This window comes from Quercus suber, unplaced genomic scaffold, assembly GCF_002906115.3.
Source record: "Quercus suber isolate HL8 unplaced genomic scaffold, Cork oak 2.0 scaffold_363, whole genome shotgun sequence".
NCBI classification, from domain to species: Eukaryota; Viridiplantae; Streptophyta; class Magnoliopsida; order Fagales; family Fagaceae; genus Quercus; species Quercus suber.
Window position 1 is genome coordinate 48975 of NW_027069815.1, and position 23535 is coordinate 72509.

Genomic DNA, 23535 nt, shown 5'->3' on the forward strand with positions numbered 1-23535 from the left:
AAGAGTAAGCCCCGTTTTCCAAAAAAAAAAAAGAGTAAGCCCGTTTTGTAGAACATTTTAAATAAATATTTTCAGTTACATTACATATATTTTTATATATATTTTTACTCATATATTTTAAAAAATATAAATAATATTACTCAAACCCTTTTAATAGACGGGCCCCAAAAAAAAAAAATTTTGCACAAAAGTATTTGCATTTTTTTTTTTGGCCTTCAAAACTAAATAGGGAAATCATGGCAAGCAGGTTGGTTGAGTTCTAATCGGGTTTGGATAAAAAATTGGTGATCCTAAACGGGTGGGGCTACGACTTGACTAGTATTTTTCACATTCAAAAAAAAAAAAAAAATTAAGGGTCTTTTTAGATATTACTTATTGCTCAAAACTAAAAATACTATAACAAAATAATTTTTAAATATGTGAATAGTGCTGTGAAATTCAGTTTTAAAGTTGTTTTTACTAAAAAAAGTACTTGTAGGTTCTATGAATAGTGCACAAGACCCACAAACTAAAAATGTAACTGCTGGAAAACGCACAAAACACACTTCCCAAACAGTCTCTAATGTGGCATTTGGTACAGGGTAATGTTTTAGGATTCTTAGGAATATTTAAAGATTCTCATGTTTGGTTGTAAATCATGCTAGGGAATCAAATGCCAGGAGAATCTGGATTCCCCCCTTAAATCTCTCTCAGTAGGAATGTGAATTCTCTTTAAAACAGGTGGGAATCTAGATTCCCAAGCTTAAAGGAAAATGTATTTTTTATAAATTGACAATTTTAACCCTTTTTTTTAAATGACTTGGTAGTTCACATTCAAAGCTAATGATAGAATGGGAAAAATAAATAATTCATTTAAGATTCCTGAAAATAAACCAAATATAGGAATAACTACATTCTTAGGAATGTGATTCCTAGGAATCACATTCCTAGGAATTTGGATGTCATGAGTAATGTGGATTCCTCCATACCAAATGCCACATAAATATGCGTTTGGATAGTAAATGCGTCTAGTGTTTGTGTCTAAACTTCGGTCCCGTGCACTGTGACCCACAAACCTCTTTTTTCAGTAAAATTTTCATTAAAAATGGGTCCTATGGCTTATTCACACATTTAAAATTTATTTTGCTACAGTGTTTTCAGTAATAAACGGTATCCAAACAGACCTTAAAAGTGTCTGTTTAACATCAACTTATAAGTTTAGCTTTTAGTTTTTAGTTTTTATTTTTTATTTTTTATGTACAGTTTTTTAAAATCTCACTTTTTCCCACTTTTTCTCACTTAAAAAAAAAAAAAAAAAAAACATTTCAAGTTACAAATATACTTTACCACACTTTTGGCAAAATAACTAAATAAGATATTCCCAAAATATTGAAAATAACAACATGATAGATAATATATAGATTTTTAGCTTTACAAAATTCATCGAATGATATCATCATCGTAAAAGTTAGGTGATTTTCCATTAAATGCCTCAAAGAATGTAGTTTTGGGTTTTTTTTTTTTTAATACATTTGAAAAAAATTTGTGAATTTTTTATTATTAAAAATTAAATAAATAAATAAAACAAAATTTTTAAAGAAAATAATAAGTCTCCATAATTCTAGTATCATTATATGGCGACAACGGTGCATTCCTTCAACTCATATTCTCTTAGATATAGATTTTGTTCCTCTTTCAGACAATAAAAGAGATTAGCTCACTTGCAGTGAATGAGACTAACAATGGCAATTATCTTGTGATTTTAATTGCAAAAAAAAAAAAAAAAATTAAACCAATATTTTGAACCTTTTAGCACACCAAATGATATAAAGATGTTTCAACCTAAATTACTTGATGCAATCAAATTTATATTGCAAACTCAATTTCTATAATCTTATTACTTTGTGGTCAAAGTCAAACAATAAAGAAACTTTTTTGTGGCTACTATTTGGTTTGCCGTAGTCATTATCTTTGATGGATGACATTATATTATCTTTACATGATTTAGCATTTGTAGGTATTTGCTTGATTATATGATATGATTTTTTTTTTTTTTAATTTAAAGGGCCAGGTCATGGGTCACAAGGGTTGACCCAACTTGACTTGGAAAAAAAAAAAAAAAAACCTTGTCAAGATACTGGTCAACTCATTTTTACTCCAGGTTTAAACCAACCCGGCTAGTCAGATCAATAACTCAGTGAATTGGTACCTAAACTAGTCTAGTTATCTAATTGAACCACTTATACATTTGATTCGGTAAAACCCAATAAAAAGTGTAAAATTAAATGAGTTTTTCTAGGGATGGCAAAAAGTATCCGACCTACAGGTACTCGACCCTAATGGGACGAGTTTTACTCGATATGTGAAACAGTATAGTCAGGTTTGGGTTTTTAAAATCAAACCCAAAGTGGGTTCAGGTCGGGTGCGGGTTTTAGTAATACCCACTGCGAACCCAAACTTGACTCGAATACAATAAAATTACTAAAATACCCTAGCTATATATGTGTGTGCGCATGTGTGTATATACATATCACCAACTTCTTAGAGCAATTGCATCAGTTGATGCAAAATTGAGCAAAATAGAAAAATGTGCCTATTTTACACATTTTGAGTAAAAAAATACCCATATCAGTGAGTGTAAAATTGTGTATTTATGCCCAATTGCTACAATAACCGTGTATATATGCATGGTTACTGTAAGTGTGTATTTTATTTTTTTAATACTTTTTTCTGTCACTTCTCAAGTTACATTTTCTCTCTTCTTCATCAATTTCCTCTCTTCTCCACCAGACTCTCTTCCATCTCTATCTCCTCCATACAAATCATAAAATCCAAACAAATCATCAAAAAAATCCTAGATCTAGATCTTAACTCATCAAACCCATATAGTTTTCTTAAATCTAAATCTCAAACTCCTCAAACCCATTTACACAACCTTATCATCAAACCCATATACAAATCTATGTTAATCATCAAAGAAGAAGAAGAAGAAGCAGCGGCTATAGCAGTAGCAGAAAAGAAAAGAAAAAAAACAAAACAAAAAAGAAAACAAACAAACACAATGAAGCCTGGAACCTTGGAGGAACAGAGCAACACCAACGCTGCTCCAAATCCAGACCCAAACATGAGAGCCGTTGAGGAAGAAGAAGATGATGAGCTTGAAGAGGGAGAGATCGTTGTTGAGGAATTGTGTGTGTGTGTGTGTGTGTGTGTGTTGAGGAATTATGTGTTTGATAGGAATGAATTAGCTGAAGATTTATGGGATGATGATGGTGGTTGGGTGGGTTGTTGATGGTGGGTGTAGATGAATATTTTATTTGAATAAAAATGTATAATAGACAAACTGATCTGGGTGTTTTGTAAAAATAGAAGTGTAAATTAGAAAAAAGTATGTTTTAGATGTGTAAATTTCTAAAATTTTTGCATCCACTGATGCAGATGCTCTTACAAACCCTAAACCTGATAAATCTCAAATTCACAATTCTTAACTGCCGCCCCTCAAGATCTCACTCTCACCGACCAATCCCCACTCTTACTCTCTAAGTCCGCTACCAACCACCCCCCTCAAGCCCTCCCTCCACCTCGTTGTCAATGCCAACTCGACCAACTCACCTTTTACCCTCACCCTCACTCTCACTCTCATTATGTTTTAATTGATTTCTATTCCCCTGCCAACATGCTATCATCCCACCACATAACTCACTTAAATCACCATCGCCACAACTAAGCCCAGAAAACAAGATCCAAGAAAAAAAAAAATCTTCACCAATGGATCATCCCAAATCCTTGCCCTCGACAAGTCAAAACTTTCATCAATCACGAAAATCTCCATAACCACCATGAACAACCCCTTACCCGTTACAAACCCACAACTAGTTAACTAAAAATACTAACTGCCACCTAGGAACCAATCGTCAATCCCACACTACTTCGCCAACAACCACCGACAGAAGCTCGTGACATCCATTGCCAGTTGTGGACTCACATCACACAAAGCTGTTGTTACGCCAAAAGCTTTATTTTCTCTCTCTATAAAGTGAGGGGAATTTGTCATGTGGTTAGCTGGGTTTGCCATTATTGTGAGTAGGGTTGTTCACGGGTTGGTCTTGGTCAGGTTTGTGCCCAACCTGAAACCGACCAGACGGAATTAGGTTTTGGAAAAACTCACCTATCGCCGACCGTCAGAGTAAACAGGTAGGGTGGATCAGATTTCAACAGGTGGCGGACGGGTCGGTTGATGTCAAAGATCTGAGAAAACGGTGAGAAAAATTGCTAGAAAAGGTGAGAAAAACCCATATCCGGCGAAAATCTCATTAGAATCTATGAGATTTCGCTAGATCTGGCAGTAATCTCACCGAATTCAATGAGATTTCACTAGATTCTGTCAAAATCTCGTCGGATCTACGTGAAATAGCGCTTGAATCCGGATTTTTTCGTCGAGATTTGGGTTTTTTATCGCCAAAATCTGGGTTTTTATCGCCGGAATCTAGAATTTTCTCACTGAAATCTGGGTTTTTCGCCGGATTATGGGTTTTTCGCCAGTCAGTTCGGGGTTTTCGGGTTTTTGGGGGAGAGAAACCGAAATCGACCTGCCGAAGTCGGTTACTAGTGGAGAGAATCTACCGCTATCCACCAGAGTAGGTCGAGTCGGTCGGTTTCAAATTGGTTTCGGTCGAGTCTTTGGGTGGGTCAGGTTATTAGATATGTTTGGACAGCCCTAATTGTGAGCCAAATTTGTTGGGGTTTTTTTTTTTGTGTTTTGTTGGTGGGATTTTCAGATTTGCTAATTTTCCTTCTGGGTTTGTAAAATTTTTGGGATTTGTTGGATTTTTGGTATGGATTGGTTTGTTAGATCTTAGCATCCGTTTGGATGGCAAGAAAATAGCCAGGAAAATGCTGTGATTTTTTTAATTCATTTTTGGGTTCACTACATGTATATTCAATGATTTCTATGACTTTTGTGTTTATGATTTCTGTGTTTGTGATTTTGGGTCGAGCATGACTGGACAGGGCCTGCGGGGGCCTGATGGAGCAGGTGTTAGGGGTTAAAAAAAAAAAAAAAAACGACAAGTCAAAACTTTCATCAATCACGAAAATCTCCATAACCACCATGAACAACCCCTTACCCGTTACAAACCCACAACTAGTTAACTAAAAATACTAACTGCCACCTAGGAACCAATCGCCAATCCCACACTACTTCGCCAACAACCACCGACAGAAGCTCGTGACATCCATTGCCAGTTGTGGACTCACATCACACAAAGCTGTTGTTACGCCAAAAGCTTTATTTTCTCTCTCTATAAAGTGAGGGGAATTTGTCATGTGGTTAGCTGGGTTTGCCATTATTGTGAGTAGGGTTGTTCACGGGTTGGTCTGGGTCAGGTTTGTGCCCAACCTGAAACCGACCAGACGGAATTAGGTTTTGGAAAAACTCACCTATCGCCGACCGTCAGAGTAAACAGGTAGGGTGGATCAGATTTCAACAGGTGGCGGACGGGTCGGTTGATGTCAAAGATCTGAGAAAACGGTGAGAAAAATTGCTAGAAAAGGTGAGAAAAACCCATATCCGGAGAAAATCTCATTAGAATCTATGAGATTTCGCTAGATCTGGCGGTAATCTCACCGAATTCAATGAGATTTCACTAGATTCTGTCAAAATCTCGTCGGATCTACGTGAAATAGCACTTGAATCCGGATTTTTTCGTCGAGATTTGGGTTTTTTATCGCCAAAATCTGGGTTTTTATCGCCGGAATCTAGAATTTTCTCATTGAAATCTGGGTTTTTCGCCGGATTATGGGTTTTTCGCCAGTCAGTTCAGGTTTTTCGGGTTTTTGGGGGAGAGAAACCGAAATCGACCTGCCGAAGTCGGTTACTAGTGGAGAGAATCTACCGCTATCCACCAGAGTAGGTCGAGTCGGTCGGTTTCAAATTGGTTTCGGTCGAGTCTTTGGGTGGGTCAGGTTATTAGATATGTTTGGACAGCCCTAATTGTGAGCCAAATTTGTTGGGGTTTTTTTTTTTTGTGTTTTGTTGGTGGGATTTTCAGATTTGCTAATTTTCCTTCTGGGTTTGTAAAATTTTTGGGATTTGTTGGATTTTTGGTATGGATTGGTTTGTTAGATCTTAGCATCCGTTTGGATGGCAAGAAAATAGCCAGGAAAATGCTGTGATTTTTTTAATTCATTTTTGGGTTCACTACATGTATATTCAATGACCTAGTTCTCTCGTGACTCAATCAAAAAATCAAACAAATCCATATTTATTTTATTTACAGCCATGCTTAGGATATTAAGATGAGATGGGTTTTTTTTATAAATTTTTTTACACTTCGTTTTAGATCGGAAACAGGTCAAAAGTGTAATATTTTTCTTAATTTTGTCACATGTCTAATAAGTTTGATTACCACCTTATTGTTATACATATATTAATTTATAAAATACTTTATTTGCATGTTGAAAATGTTTATAATTTTTTACATTATATTATTATTATTATTATTATTATAATTATTATTTTCTTTTGTTAATGTCAGTGTCCAAAGCTATTTGAGGTTTTGACTATTTTCCAAAGAATGTGTAGTCCCCCTACTCCACACACATTTTATAATTATATAGAGTAATCATTTAGGAAAAAAAATGTTGGTTAGGCATTTTGAACTCTAAACCTCATGGATTTATGAGGTCTTGACTCTTGAAAACCACTAGACACACCTTCTTTTTTTTTTTTCTTTTTTTTTTTTTTTCCCACTACTATATATAACATAATATATGGTACATAAATGATTGAAAAAAGAGTCTCCCAAAAAAAAAAAAAAAAAAAGTCTCCCAATATAAATTCCTTACTCCACCATTGGTTCCCATCATATTCCAAGTCTAATAGATGATAGAAAAAAGAGTCCTAAATGACAATAAGAGGTTGTCCAGTTTCTCATTCGTTTGCTTGATAATCTACTTGTTGTGGAAGTAGTCATGTAAGGGACAAATGAGGTAATATTTCTTAAAACTTAAAAATAATTAAAAAAATAATAATTATGTGGTTTATTGGTCGATATGGTTCAATCATATAAATTATGTACATAGTATTAGTCAATTTACTTTCTTATGTATTATTACAACTTTAAAAGTGCTCTTTTTTCTTAAAAAATTATTGATAAAATTAAAAATATAGTATTTAAAGGACTATTTCGAAGTACTCCTATGTAAATATATATATATATATATAATTTATTTATGATAAAATGCAAATTTCACCCTCTAACTTTAGCTTAAATTTATTTTAGTCATTTAACTTTACTTTTGTTCAATTGAATCCTCTAATTTATTCAATTTAAGTCTTCTGTCAAATTTTGCTAAAAAAAATTCCATTTTAAAAATATTATTTTCACATAAAAAAATCTATAAAATTAGTAAAAATATTTTATAGATTTTTTTTGATAAAAATTTGTCAATTTTTATTATTATTTAATTACATAATGGCCTTTGAAAAGTAAATAAAATAATAATTTGTTGTTATACCTTTGAGCTACAATGCCCTGTAGCTCAAGTGGTAAAATTTTTACCAATAGCTCCACTGATGTAACCTTATTTTTGTTATATTGATTGTTAAAAATAGCAATTTGGCAATTTAGCACCACCAATACTAATCATCTAAGTCAAATTTAAAATTGAAATACAATTCTAGTTTAGAATTTAAAAATAAACAAAAGAAAATCTAAAATGATTTTGCTATTGTTTCTTGCATCAATAGCTTTGAAGCCACATAAATTGTATAAGAAAATATGGAGAGAGAATGTGGAATTAACGCGGTTTGACTTTAGAGAACTACCATGAGATGAATTATTATCTCTAAGTCAAATTTAAAATTGAAATACAATTCTAGTTTAGAATTTAAAAATAAACAAAAGAAAATCTAAAATGATTTTGCTATTGTTTCTTGCATCAATAGCTTTGAAGCCACATAAATTGTATAAGAAAATATGGAGAGAGAATGTGAAATTAACGCGGCTTGACTTTAGAGAACTACCATGAGATGGATTATTATCTCTATATATATTAAGAGGATTCAGAAATTTAGTTATGACTTCAAAAAATGTCAAAAAATACCTATAATCTAATTGGATAATCCTTATTCTTAAAAAATAAAAAATGAGGCTAAAATTATTGTAGGGACCGGGTTTGAGCATTTCTACTGTTGAGAGAGTAGGCTCAAGCCCAGTTAGCCCAGTACAATGAATTTGTAGAGAGCGAGTTCAAGAACTAGGCCCTAGCAAACGGACAACGCCCAACGTAGAATTCTTCTCCGTTAAAGGCTGGCGCACCAGGGTTACCCTCCAAGGTCGCTCCTTGGCACCAATCTGGGGAGCTTGACAGTGGTCTCTCTCCTTCTCCCTGCCCATCGTCCTCCTTCATGTTCATCTGTTTCTTCCCCTTATATAGCCCATTTTCTTACAATCTCTCTCTTCCACTTATTAATCATCCATGCCCCTCTCTTCTGATCGTCTGTCCCATCAACTACTTTACCAGTACTCATGTGAGTTGCAGCAACCAAGGCTGCCCTGTCCAAAAGTTACATCTTCATTAATGCGACCAGAGGGTTAGGTGAGCGTATTTAGTGTGGAGGTGACAACCTATCTTGGGCTTGCTCCTCCACTTAGTGTTGGTCTCGGTCCTCCGAGGACAGGGTCATCCTCGGCGAGGCTCCTAGCAACTCAGACTTTCATACTTCGTCCTCGGACGCTCCTTCCTCCTTGGCATGGGCCCTGGGCCGAATGTAAAGTGGGCCGAGGTTACCAAGTTCTCAGGCCCCACAATTATAATTCAACAAAATTCAAAAAAAAATAAAAACTACCAGAGAAACTTTTTTTCCTAAAAATTAGCACACTCTCTATTTAAACATGTTTAAATGTGAGAAATGCTACGTTCACAATAATTTTTCCACATTTTCACAACATTGCATTTCTCATTTAAATATATCTCAAGCGAGTTTGATAAAAATTTTTCCCTAAAAACTAGCACACACTAAATTTAGCAGTTTATTCACTTTCAAATCCTAAATTTTAGTTCCTTAAATATTCATTCCTATGTAACCTTAGTAACAAAAGATAAATTTAAATTGAAAAATTACATTAAACTAAAAAAAAAAAAAAAAAAAAAAAAAACTCAGGCCCCACAATTATAATTCAACAAAATTAAAAAAAAAAAAAAAAAAAAACTACCAGAGAAACTTTTTTTCCTAAAAATTAGCACACTCTCTATTTAAACATGTTTAAATGTGAGAAATGCTACGTTCACAATAATTTTTTCACATTTTCACAACATTGCATTTCTCATTTAAATATATCTCAAGCGAGTTTGATAAAAAATTTTCCCTAAAAACTAGCACACACTAAATTTAGCAGTTTATTCACTTTCAAATCCTAAATTTTAGTTCTTTAAATATTCATTCCTATGTAACCTTAGTAACAAAAGATAAATTTAAATTGAAAAATTACATTAAACTAAAAAAAAAAAAACTATCATTGCACATGCAAAGCGCGTGTGATTGCTTTCTTTATACTTTATACTCTTTACAAATTATAAGGTTATAACTACTTTCTTTGTACTCCAAGTAAGATTAGAAACAATGATCTCGGCTAAAGTTATATAACAGACTTAGACCTTAACTAAAAGATTAAACATTCAAATCTTTAACGCTCTTTCTAACAAAATGTAGTTGCTGTTGCAGCATTTTCTAGAACAAGAAATGCCCCCACAAGGCAAACGGACGTACGTGAATCTTGTTTGACCCTAATCATTTTGATATAATTCAAAACATTTGCTAACAAAAATTTTTAATCTCTAACAAATATATATATATATATATATGTACACACACACACACACGTAACAGTTGCATTGCATGAACAGCCTTTTGTTAAATGTTCAGAGATATTCATGGAATACCAATGGACAAGAACATATTTTGCAAAATCTCTCTATCTTTTGCTTCTCTCTGAGTGTTTTAAAAAAAATGGCAGCTTTGGGTCCCAGAAAAGTTACAGAAATAGCAAAAGTTCACCCTTACAACATTGATGATGATGACCCTCACCTCCATGAAACGCGACCAAACGAAGCTCCAGCTGGAAGGATATATAGAGTTGGTTTCATTTTAGCTGCCGTATTGGGTGTATTAACCAGTTTTGGCTGCTTGATCCTCACCATTATGTGGTTCGTGCTGAGACCACAAAGCCCTACGCTTTGGCTTAACTCTCTATCCATACCCACCTTCTTCGTCTCCTCCAACTCTACGTTAACAGCCAAATATGATGTGGGTTTCACCTTCAAGAACCCAAACCAGATTTGGACCATTGTGTTAGGAGGGATTGAGGTCATCATATTCTACAAAAAGCCATATACTCTTGCGACCACAACTGTTAATAAGGCCATCCATTTGGGGATGGAGAAAGAGAAATTGGTGGAAGCAAAGTTTGAGGAGGGAGAGCAATGGTACTGGGGAGAGTCGATACTTGAAGAGATAAGGAGGGATTTTAAGGATGGGAATGTGAGTTTCCATCTCAACATAAGAGCTTCGGTTGCATGCCATGGTTCAAGGTGGGCGTTGTCGTCGTGGAGAGAAAATGGAGCTGTTTTATACTCTTGTGTGCATCTCAAAGTTGCCTTCAATGCCACCACTGGTGATGGAAACTTACTAGGTTTTCTGCCTAGGCAATGCTATTTACGTTGATGGTAATCTTATATTACATTTTTTTTTTTTTTTTTTTTTTTTTTTTTCACGAAAAATCATGGAGAAACAAAAATTTGAAAATATCTTAATTTTCTATGTGTGGGATTTTTTTTTTCCATTTTTTTTGAGTATTAAGTCTTACACAATAAGGAAATTATGAAGGGAAATATTATTCTCTATTTTATTTTAGAAAAACATTTTACTATAGACATAAATAAGAACGGATTGAGTTTGTAGTTTGAGATTGCATTGATCGTATTCAACTCAACATAAGATTTCCGGCTTACTCTAGTACTCTACTCTCTTTTAATCCAAACTAACCATTACTTGTGCGGCACTTCACCCAACCAAGGTGTAATACAAAGAGTAATATTTATTTTACACTGGTTGTTTTTTGAATTGAAATCGTGACTTGAAATTACAATTTTAATGCAAAAAATATGTGTGTACGATTGTTTGCAACAACCGCTATGTACTAGTATTTACCCTTATATAAATATTTAGCTAGCTCTTGTGATAATTAGTGACAACCCTAAACTTTATATTTTTAAGAGAGAATTATTTTGGTGTATTTGCGGCTAAGGTTTTAGTAGTGTTTTTGTACTATTTTCGTAATCTCCCTAAATTCTTAGTGAAATTTTCTTTTCATTGTCACCTATGGACATAGATCCATGGCAAACCACATAAATCCTTAGATTTCTATCGTTTGTATGTGGTTGTGTCCATTTTACTTCTTAATTTTCTTCAATCATATTATTTGTTTGTGAGAACTTTCTTAAAAACCCGTAATAGTTTTTACGATTCAGCTTAAGTGGGGGAGTTTTTCTAGTGATCCTCTGGTGCAATAAAAGGAACTAAAAAAAATGTTGTATCTTTTTAATACAGTATTCTTTCTTAGAATGTTTACGTCCCATAAAGTGAAAATATATCTTGAAAGTAATTTTTTCATATATAGAGTGAACATGCATAGTTAGAGAAAACGTTTTTTATCCATGCTTTTATATCTGGGTCCATCCAAGAGTGAAGAAAACTTATTATCTTTTAAACTCCAATAAGTATATAATTGTTGTTTCATTTAATATTAAATAAAAAATATACTTGATAACAATATTTCATAAAATGAAATTCATCTATTATGATCTGCGTGGTAAAGATTTTTTAAAAATTCATTTGCAATATATCCAAATTATCTACCAACTTAAATAAGAAAATCTAATAGAACCAATAAAGTCTTCCTAGCCATAAATGATCCAAAAAATTTAACCAACACAACTACAAGAGCAATTTCTACTATAAAATATGAAATCAAATAAACAAAAAGGTACATTATCTTTATAACAATTGCCCTCAGCTAGCCAATTCAGGGGGGCGGGGTTGGCCGCTTGGGGGTACATGTCTATTCAATGAACGATTAAACTGTGTGAAAAGTTTTGTTTAGAAAATGCAAGTCTAAATCTCTAAGATCCTGTTTGAGACTCCACACCAAAGTTTGAGTAATTCCTCCTCCTCGAATATGAAAGTTTGTGAGTAATTCCCCCTCCTCGAATATGAATTTCACAATGATGTTTTGCTAATTAAAATGTGACATGGACAAGGATTAAAGAGCCATTGGGTAGGATGCAACTGCTCTTGTTGATGCTTAAGTACTCCCAAAGTACAATGGTGCTACCTCCTTTAACGTAAATGATAGGTTCTACTAATATAATTCATGATGGGATTCATAATGCATGTAAGAGGGGGAGACTACCACGTTAAGTACCGAGTAGAAAGCTGGGACATCTACAAAGCCATTGGAATTGGCTATATTTCCGCATCATGACTTACTCATCACAGTCCATTAGTCCTAACATACAGAGCTTCCCTAAATTTAAGGCCGCATGTCATATTTGTGGCTGGTTGTTGAATTCCTTGGAAGTCTCGTCTCAACACCACCTGAGTTATCCCCAGTATTGCCACCTAGAAACTAATGTTTTCCTGTTGTGGAAGCTGCAATATAAAACAGGGAGGGGAAAGAAAGGATGGGTAGGGAGTTTTAGATAATGCAACTAAAAATTGAACCAATGAACGTGAGGCCTTGAACATCACAGAATAATGAACCTGAGTGAGATTTTTACTCACATTTTATTATAGTTACAGGGTCATCCAACATACTAATATCACAATTATGAGACATTCTGCTGAATTGTCCACTTAGACTATATAAAGGGCCTTCATTCCTCCTTTTCTATAACAATTCCTGTACAGACTTCGTGTGAAGAATGCACAGCAATGGTATCCTTGACAATCAACTACCAAGCTTGCTCTTCACAATCAGCCACTTCCTGTCAAAAACCCTGTAACTTGGCTAGTTAACACATGTACGCTTAGGAGAATCTAATAAATCTTATTTGCCTTAAAATTTCTATCACTCTAGAGGGCATAAGCAGATTTGGAAGTTGTATTATCTGGACCACTAGTCATGATTACTCTGTTACTATTCTTGATGTGTGCCTGCCAATTGATAATAAGCAGTTGATCAGTTTGTTTTTTAAGTATGTGGTTACAGGTAAGCCTCTCTCTCACATATATAAAAGTAGTAAGGTCTATCGCCTATTGTTACTATCTTGTGTATTGAATTCATATTACTTCTACAGCATTTTGTATATTAATGGTGCTTCTTGGCTCTCGTTTAAATTTTTTTTTAAAAAATAGGACACAAGCATTTGAACTCATTTTATCACAGTAATTTATGTTCATTATCCAACCCTCTTAATCCTGCATTGGTTTTCAAAACAAACAAAATTTTCCACCAAACTAGGTTTGAGAAATTTCCTCCAAACTGTGGGTGGCATCCTCTAAAATAACCACGTGTCATTATGTGATTCTGACATGACTTTTTTATAACTCAAACAAAGTAGCCTTAGTTAACCTCCAAACTGTAGATGAGACAGCCTCCTCAACCCAGGGTGAAACCACCGTGCTTAAGTATCCATTTGCCTCAGCTTAATTTCTCCTACAAAGGGCATGTATAGCTTTTTAAAGCATCAACTTTCTCAAGGTACAACTGTAATTTATTAATTTTCAAGGTACAACTAAATAAGATGATGAAAATGAGCTCATCCAAGCACAAACTTAGAATAAATCCCACTACCCAAACCATCCTAAATGACATCTCATCATCATCACAACCATCACCTCAAAACCTCTGAGAGTCTTTCTTTTCCTCACATGTTTGATAGGAGAGATGAGACTTTCTTAACTCATGCCCAAATTGGTTTTCAGCTCTAATCCATTCCACACCAGCATCTGTTCTTACCAATACCATCACATTTCCTTTTTAAGTCTTGAGCACGTGCATTCCCCAATCAAACATTAAATAAAAACTTTCTTAACTCGTGCCCAAATCAGTTTTCAGCTCTAATCCAATCCACGCCAGCATCCATTCTTACCAATACCATCAGATTTCCTTTTTAAGTCTTGAGCACATGCATTCCCCAATCAAACATTAAATAAAGACTTTTGGTCTATTTGGGTTGAGGGGGAGAGAGGAGGAGTAGAGTAAAGTAGAGTTGGCCCAAAATTAGCCTATTTTCAGCCAACTCTACTCTACTCCCCCGCCACTCCCTCTCCCTCCCAACCACTGACACACCTTTTAGCAGAGGAAATTGGTTGAGGAGATAATCATCAAAATCAATGCATAAAGTTATCCATAGAAATGGAGAACATGAATCAAAGGTTTTCCCAAGAACATGGTAGGCATAGAAGGTCCGGGTTTAATGGAGCAAGTCTTGACCATGTCTTTTTAATTCTGGTTTATAACTTGCAGCGAAGAATGCAGCTCACACCCTGAAGATTCTAACTGGGTTTAATAGAGCCGTTGGGGGTCAGTTCCAGGCATCAGATAAAGCATTTTGTTGATAATCTACACGGTTACCTTGGAGAGAGAGAGGAGATCTTGTTTATGGGCAGATTGGTTAAATTTAAATTGTAATAATCTTATATTGTGACATTCAAAATGTGAATTGTGAATTGTTGGGTGAATGAATTAAGTCTGATCTGAATTTTGCTATGCTAGTTTACTGATTGAGAATTTACCTATGTGATATGTTTAAAATACAAATACAACTAAGAATATGAGTCACACAAATAAATAAATACAAAGGAATCCAATCCACAACTGGTGGCTGTAATCGATGTATGGATCTTTGTCATATCACTTTCACTTTCACTTGGTTCATAGAATCCAACATATAGTGAAAGAATTGATAGTAGGCATTAGATTTGGGGCGATAACAACTGATTTGTCAAACGTCCCTTTGACACCACCACACTGTCGTCACCTCTATCATAATTCATTAACCATCACCACCACCATTATGGTAATGACAACCACCTACAATCAGTTCCAACCCCAATCACATCATAGGAATAATAAATCACTATGAATACAATCTGATAAAAAGAAAAAGTCATCAAAATCAACCCATAACTTCTTTCAAAATGTCACCAACTGTAACTCATTCTTATTATCAAAATCACAAACCACTGCCTCCAAGAATTTTGAAGTTCAATTGGTCAGAGCACCGCCCTATCCAGGCATAAGCTGCGGGTTCGAGCCCCCTCAGTACTGACGGATCCAAATCCAATAAAAAAGAAAATACATCAATTCATTATCACCATAATTACCATCATCACCACCATGACTGCCACCTATTCATGTCATGTTCAGCGTGATCACTGTACAACAAAGCAGTGTTTGCATAAAGGGTGGAAATAAGATAAACCCATATATCAGCAGCTAGGTCTGCTTGGAATCGGTACCAAGCAGGCAACATAGAAAACCTAAGAATGAACACCTAGGGTCAACTGGAATCAGCACTAAGCTGTTGGAAATTTTTTTTTTTTTTATAAGTAAGCTGTTGGAAAATTTTCAACTGAAGTTTGATTCATCATACAGTCTCCATACAATTACAATAGCATGCTTATATAGACTACTAGGACTAAACTCTAATCCTAACTAACTTGGGTCAAAGCCAATTATTTACTAATGAAAACAACCTTAACTCTAGGAAATTAAATACAACAACCAAGCATAGTCCCAAAACTCTTAAGAAATTATATAAAATGCTAAAAACTTAATTAGATAAGAAGACCTAGAATAACCGTGAACAAACCAAGAGAAAAATATATTTGACTCTAAAATTATATAAACCAAATTAAAATAAAATTGTCTTTGCGCTCGAATCACTTCAAATCTAAAAGTAGATTATTTTGGCTAAGTAAGAAGTTTCCTACTTTTCTAATGCATTTTCCAGGTATAGTTGTACTCAATACTCAAAACCATTAGCTAAAAATGTCTTCGGTAAACTAATTGGTGGGACCAAATTATAAGAACCTTTTAACAAACAACCACACTGTTCTTAACTCATCAAGTCACTTTATTTTTAAAATTTTTTTCTCAAAGATATCAACTAAAAGAGGCCTAGTTTCAAACCAACTTAAGGAAGATCCTNAAACCTCTGAGAGTCTTTCTTTTCCTCACATGTTTGATAGGAGAGATGAGACTTTCTTAACTCATGCCCAAATTGGTTTTCAGCTCTAATCCATTCCACACCAGCATCTGTTCTTACCAATACCATCACATTTCCTTTTTAAGTCTTGAGCACGTGCATTCCCCAATCAAACATTAAATAAAAACTTTCTTAACTCGTGCCCAAATCAGTTTTCAGCTCTAATCCAATCCACGCCAGCATCCATTCTTACCAATACCATCAGATTTCCTTTTTAAGTCTTGAGCACATGCATTCCCCAATCAAACATTAAATAAAGACTTTTGGTCTATTTGGGTTGAGGGGGAGAGAGGAGGAGTAGAGTAAAGTAGAGTTGGCCCAAAATTAGCCTATTTTCAGCCAACTCTACTCTACTCCCCCGCCACTCCCTCTCCCTCCCCCCTCAATCCAAACGAGCCCTTTCTTAACAATTTCAAAAGATATCTATCCAGCACATCTTCTAAAAGTTTAAGTGGACTGATGGGTGGGTCATAGTAATGACTATAATGATCCTTTTTTTTCCTTTTTTTGGTAGTCTTTTCAATTCTTAGACGTTTGGAGGGTCTGAGACACCAAATTTGATTAACTCTAGGAAATTAAATACAACAACCAAGCATAGTCCCAAAACTCTTAAGAAATTATATAAAATGCTAAAAACTTAATTAGATAAGAAGACCTAGAATAACAGTGAACAAACCAAGAGAAAAATATATTTGACTCTAAAATTATATAAACCAAATTAAAATAAAATTGTCTTTGCGCTTGAATCACTTCAAATCTAAAAGTAGATTATTTTGGCTAAGTAAGAAGTTTCCTACTTTTCTAATGCATTTTCCAGGTATAGTTGTACTCAATACTCAAAACCATTAGCTAAAAATGTCTTCGGTAAACTAATTGGTGGGACCAAATTATAAGAACCTTTTAACAAACAACCACACTGTTCTTAACTCATCAAGTCACTTTATTTTTAAAATTTTTTTCTCAAAGATATCAACTAAAAGAGGCCTAGTTTCAAACCAACTTAAGGAAGATCCTGAAGGGAGTAAAAAATGATAACCATAGAATTTCATTTTCTTTTCATCTTAGCTTCTTCAAAACTATCATGGTAAAAATTATGGAAGTCAATATTGCCAAAAACTACAAGCAAGCGTATAAACACAAGAAACATTCACATCAATAGCACTGTAACAATATCTACAAAACAAGGAGGAATTAATAGTTGAAAAACTCTGAAACGAGTGTAAGACAGTTCCAAGACACCCCCACCCCTTCCCAACCAAAAAAAAGAAAGAAAAAAAAAAATATAAGAATCGTATGATAAATCAACCTAAACCACTTAGTAGCACCAATGCTATATTCAGAAGAAAATATTAATACTTTCAAAATTACAACAAACTCAATTTGCATTTGTTAGCTAACCTTTGCGAGGGTGGAAGAAGCGACCCCCAAATGTCTTTGCGCTCCTTGAATCACTTCAAATCTAAAAGAAGATTATTTTGGCTAAGTAAGTAAGAAGTTTCCTACTTTTCTAATGCATTTGCCAGGTATAGTTGTACTCAATACTCAAAACCATTAGCTAAAAATGTCTTCGGTAAACTAATTGGTGGGACCAAAATATAAGAACATTTTAACAAACAACCACACTGTTCTTAACTCATCAAATCACTTTATTTTTTAAATTTTTTTCTCAAAGATATCAACTAAAAGAGGCCTAGTTTCAAACCAACTTAAGGAAGATCCTGAAGGGAGTAAAAAATGACAACCATAGAATTTCATTTTCTTTTCATCTTAGCTTCTTCAAAACTATCAAGGTAAAAATTATGGAAGTCAATATTGCCAAAAACTACAAGCAAGCGTATAAACAAAAGAAACATTCACATCGATAGCACTGTAACAATATCTACAAAACAAGGAGGAATTAATAGTTGAAAAACTCTAAAAAGAGCGTAAGACAGTTCCAAGACACCCCCAACCCTCCCCAACCAAAAAAAGGAAAGAAAAAAATATATATAAGAATCGTACGATAAATCAACCTAAACCACTAAGTAGCACCAATGTTATATTCAGAAGAAAATATTAATATTTTCAAAATTACAACAAACTCAATTGCATTTGTTAGCTAACCTTTGCGAGGGTGGAAGAAGCGACCCCCAAATGTTCCTAAACTTTCTGAAATAGACCTAGTAAAGACTTGCAGCTTGCTCTTCCTGTCAAATAAATCAAACTCTTTGTCCGAGCAACATTTTTGCTTAAAGCTAGAGAATCTTCTATATGCTTCTGTTTGCAGACCAGAGATGCGAGGTGCAATGTTATTCCAGCCATCCCCTACAATATCTTTCGTGACAAGACCACTAGAACGGGCTAATTCCACTGCACCACTTCCTGTAGCCATAACAGCTAAGAAAAGAATGTATTGATCAAGCTTTTGCACTCAAGAATCAATACTACAATCCTTCACTCAGACAGACACATGCAAACATTAACATCAACAAGGTACACATTCACAACTGAAAGAATCCAGGCAGATTAAACATGAAGTGTTTATGTTTCCCAAAATGCATAAGAACCGCGTGAATCATCCTTATATGCAAAGCAACTGATAGAAAATGTAGCATAAGAAATGGTTAAATTACAAAATGAATACCATACCATTGTAAGGAACTTCATAGAGGTAATTTGCAGGTATGCCAATGCCAAAACCAACCAGAGTTATACCAACGCTAAATCCAACACCACAGCCTGCGCCAACATAACCGACTGCCTCAGGGCCAAAACCAGGGCCCCATCCAACACCACAACCAATGCCTATTCCCATGCCCCAAAAGGTTCCAGATGTTGGATGCACAGGGTTCCATCTTTCATATCTCCTGAATACCCCTTTAATAATCATTGGGACCTGAGATGGAAGATGACAAGGGGATGTGGTTCAAAAGAATTTTTCAAAGAACCATAACCGTGTATTCGATAATATAAAAATCAGTGTTACATCAATCCCACATCTATTACGCAGTCATATGAAGTAATCATGTGGTTATTTTTAAGGTCCTAGAATCAAATGAAAAAAGTGTCTAAAAGGGTGGCTTAACTTTCATTTTGTAAAGCAAAATGAAATAAAAATCAATTGCAATTTATAGAAATTGCACTTATTTCCTTTTTGATAAGCAAGCAAAAAAAAAAATATATGCATTGCTCAAATTGTACTAACAAAATTGACAAATTCTCTACTGACTTAGCTCTTGATATAAGTGGGCATATTAAAGCAACAATGACACCCATCAACTAATTTTTCAACCCATTTTTCACACTTCCATTCAAAAAATTTAGTGCAATTTGATGCATGAGCTACAAACTTTCCATTACTTTTGCTCCACTTAAACTGTACTAGCAAAACGTAAAGTAAAAAAAAAAATGAAAACTGAGCTAAGAATAAAGAATAAACAAACAAAGCACATAATACCCAGAAACAGAAAAAAGAAATAAGTTAAAATTAGAGTTCGTAGTCGTAGATTACCGTAAAATTGTGGTTCTGCAGATTTTGTCTTCCTCCTGGTCCGGCTCTGCAGATTTTGTTGCTGAGGCTGTAAACAATTGTACACAGTGACCCAAATTTTCAGCGGTAGTGATATATGGGCTTTCCACAAAAGGCCGACTTCTGTTGCCTTATCTACCCACAACCACAAGCCCAACCTAGTATTGCATTGCACTGGTATTATTGCTCTCGACCCAAACAAAAAGAAGTTCAAGCCCAACTTTACTTAAGCTTTTTGATGGGATTCGGCGGATAAGACCGACTCTTCCTCGCTCAAAACCGAGATTACAAAAGAAATAGTAATCTTTATTACACTCTTTGTTTTGCGTAAAAATCATGACTTGAGGCTGTGAAATTTTCACATGTCATAAGACCGACTCCTTTTTGCACAAAAGCTTTCCCTCAAGTGTTTTAGGCATCAAAGACTTCAACTGAACTCTTTTTTCTGCAAAAATTTCGACCTCTTATTTTGCGTGAAAATCATGACCCCGAGCATCATGAATTTTTTGTACTAAATGAGATAGACTCCTTAAGTCCTTTTCGCTCGAAGACTATGCCTCATATGTTTTGGGTATCAAAGACTTCCACCGAGTTCTCTCTTTTTTTTTTTCGCAATTAATTTGCGCTAAAATCATGACCCAAGTGTCAGGAATTTTCGAGCATAATAAGACTTACCACTTTTCACTCGAAAGCTATGCCTTAGTGTTTTGGGCATGAAAAACTTCCACCGTGCTCTTTTATTTTTTTTTGGCAAAAATTCATGCCTCTTATATTTGCGCAAAAATCATGATGAGATTGCGCCCGTCCACCCCCAAACTTCCAAATCAGAGTTTTGGCACTTAATCCATGTGAGTGAGTGGAGTTGTGTTGGTGTCTCTCAAGAGATATTAGGGGTACTACCATTGTTATCATCTCTTCTACGTTAAGAATTAGTCACTACTTATTTAATGGAAAAAATAAGAAAATCAAATTGAAAAGTGTTGTTTTATTGATAAATTGAAAAAAGTACATCTCATTGATAATAACCATTGGTCCTAGATACAATCTAAAACAAAAAAACAAAATTTTGATTCTTAGGTACAATCTAAAAGGAGAAGATTACAAAATAAAAGCCTAATCTACCAATCCTTGATTTAAGTTTGAAGGCTAGGTTATAGGATTAGGATGGTGTTAGGCAACTAATCTGCCTAGTAATACTAGTTTTCTAGACTGTGATAACCAATAATTATATCATACCATTCAAGAGTTTACATGATCTAAAACACTAAGGCATAGCTTTCGAGTGAAACCTTATTATAAGCATGCATAGATTGATATTGAAAAGAGACGGTGAGTATGTGTTTTCCTTTTTAGATCAATGTCTATCTTGTTTATTTTTGTTGTGGGTAGAGTGTATATCTTGGCTTTTCATAATTATATGCATTGGCTTTAGTAGGTACTATGTTTACTTATGGGCAAACAAACAGTATGCATGGCTTGTTTACTAAGTAAGGGTTTTATAATCTTTTAAGATGTGTTTGGTAAAATGGATTTTAGGGAGGATGGAAAAAAACAAGGAGAGAAAACTTTTTGGAGAGTGTTTGGTTGAGAGAGAGAAAGAAATAAGAAAATGATGGTAGGGTCCATGTGTTTTCTTGCACATAAGCTTATTAGTTCAATACGTTGCTCTTTTTTTTTTTTTTTTTGGGGGCCTGGATGTTGGCTTCTTCTTTCTTTTATTTTTATTTTCTTTTTCTTTTTTTTTCTTAGACATTTTTTTTTTCTTGGGGCAGGCTTTGTCCAATGTTGCTCTTCCTCTCTTTCTTTTTTTCTTTTGCTTTCTTTTGTGCTTTTTTTGGTTTTTTGTTTTTTGTTTTTATTTTTTTGTGTAGACATGATTTTTTTTTAGATGTGATTTTTATTTTTTAATAAATTTGGGTGATTACATTTTTTTTTTCGTTTTTTTTATTTGTCATTTTTTTTTAATTGGACATCATTTTTTAATAAGGGTATATGAGTAAATTTACATAAACTCACCTTTTCCATTTCTCCACTTTTCCACTCCCAACCAAACAAAAATAAGAGAAATTAAAATCTTTTATATTCTCTCACTTTTCCACCTTCTCATCATTTTCTATGTAAATAAATTTTATAATTCATTATTCTACATTAGGATGTGGATCAAGCTCTTTGCATGCAAATCAGTCCTACATGGAGATCTATAAAGATGTAATAAATGATTTAGCTAGTTGGAATTTTGGTTATTTGCTGAAGAAAAAAAAAAAAAGTTTCTCTCCAAACTAATTTGGAGAGAAATTCTTCAAACTTATCATATATTTTTATATTAAATGTGAATTTTGAAAATCTAACTATTGGATTGCAAGTTCTTATTATATCATTCGTGCTTGTAAAATTTCAAGAAAATCAAAAATTAATTGCTATGTCATCAAACAAATGTTAAAATTTTAAGTTTTTGTATTCTAAAATTGTGTATAAAAAATAAGTTAATTGATCAAATAGCATATAACATCGGATTTGAACAGAATTTGATATGCATGCTAAGAACATAAGAAACATGAAATCAACAGTTAGATTTTCAAAATTCACACCCGAAACTTTGTTCTTTGCTGAACTATCAAGCTCACCCATTCTTTTTATATTTCATATTTTGAGTAGTAGGTTTGGGCTACTGTTGAGGTGGTGTGTGTAAAAAGTGTATTTAAATTTGATACTAGTGTTTAGTGACTGATAAAAGATTCGAAATTTGTAAACTTTCATGTTAGTTGTAGTCATCTAGGATTTTTTTTTCCTATTGATTTGTTGAAAATTAGCTAATAATGAAGTTTTAGTGTTTGTCTACGAGAGAATATTTAATTCAATTCATATTTGATATTTACTTTTTTTTTAGAATAATTATTAAACTTTGGTGGGAGGTTTTGCAACGGGTGAAGCTTTTTGGGTGTGTGACCAATATCACGTGTCTAACCAGTAATAGAATTCTCCCTATTTCAAAAATTGTTCATTTTGTCCATTTTATGATTCAAATTTTTATTTTTTGAATTTTACAGCTTACACATAGATTGCCACGTGGTTTAGAATTTCAAATGATATAGCAAATGATATACTTTTAGAGTTGTAAAATTTAATATAGACCATATTATATATCTTATATTTTAAAGTTACTATCAATTTGGTCCATGTTATTTTTAATTTACAGTCAATTTAATTCTTGCTGTTAAGTGATTAACGAAAATTAATTGTAAGTTAAAAATAACATAGATCAAATTGATGCCGATGCAATTTAGTCAATGTTATTTTTAATTTACAGTCAATTTAATTCTTACTGTTAAGTGATTAATGAAAATTGATTGTAAATTAAAAATAACATAGATCAAATTGATGTTGATGCATGCATTTGAGTATTTAGAAAATTCTGTTTCCTTTTACATGAAAAAAAAAAAAAAAAAAGGCCTTTGATATTTACTTGGCCATTAATCAATCAATCAAATTCCTGCCTTGGCCTGTAGTGCTTGTATCTGCACCTTTGGTAGCCCTGGAATCAAGTCAAGCATAACGAAAAGGATTCCTGCAGTGATTAACATATCGATTAGTAAGTCTAAAATAGTACATAAATTTTTGTTTTTTTTTTGGCAAGTAGAAAGCTAAGTGAAAACACGTATCTACAGTAGCTTCATGCAAACATAAGTAGGGTGTACGGAAAATGCTTAAAAGCTCATATATTTGTATGACAGTCCATTTGGTCTCTTCTTTTAACAGGGCGGGGGGGTTAGTAT

The 23535-nt window shown here is 33.9% G+C and overlaps 2 protein-coding genes across 6 annotated transcripts; one reads left to right on the forward strand and one right to left on the reverse strand.

Moving 5' to 3' along the window:
* Positions 1-9991: 9991 nt before the first annotated feature.
* LOC112026761 (NDR1/HIN1-like protein 2) lies at positions 9992-10705 on the forward strand. The gene has a single exon (XM_024059439.1). It carries the CDS (start codon positions 9992-9994, stop codon positions 10703-10705), a length of 714 nt encoding a protein of 237 aa, XP_023915207.1.
* A 2081-nt stretch (positions 10706-12786) lies between these two features.
* Positions 12787-19857, reverse strand: LOC112026633 (cadmium-induced protein AS8). Of its 5 annotated transcripts, none has more exons than XR_010623768.1 (5): positions 19745-19857; positions 18883-19129; positions 18358-18630; positions 17653-17713; positions 12787-13038 (listed from the first exon to the last, which is right to left on the reverse strand). XR_010623768.1 is itself a non-coding variant. In XM_024059325.2 (4 exons), the coding sequence occupies exons 2-4, from the start codon at positions 19121-19123 to the stop codon at positions 15040-15042; spliced, it is 552 nt and encodes a 183-aa protein (XP_023915093.2). In that variant the 5' UTR covers positions 19124-19129; positions 19745-19857; the 3' UTR covers positions 14737-15039. The 5 variants fall into 5 exon arrangements, 2 of the variants coding, with proteins under 2 accessions (XP_023915093.2, XP_065616432.1); XR_002884390.2 differs by lacking the exon at positions 12787-13038 and adding an exon at positions 14737-15077; XR_002884391.2 differs by lacking the exon at positions 12787-13038 and adding an exon at positions 15157-15311.
* Between the last annotated feature and the right edge of the window lie 3678 nt (positions 19858-23535).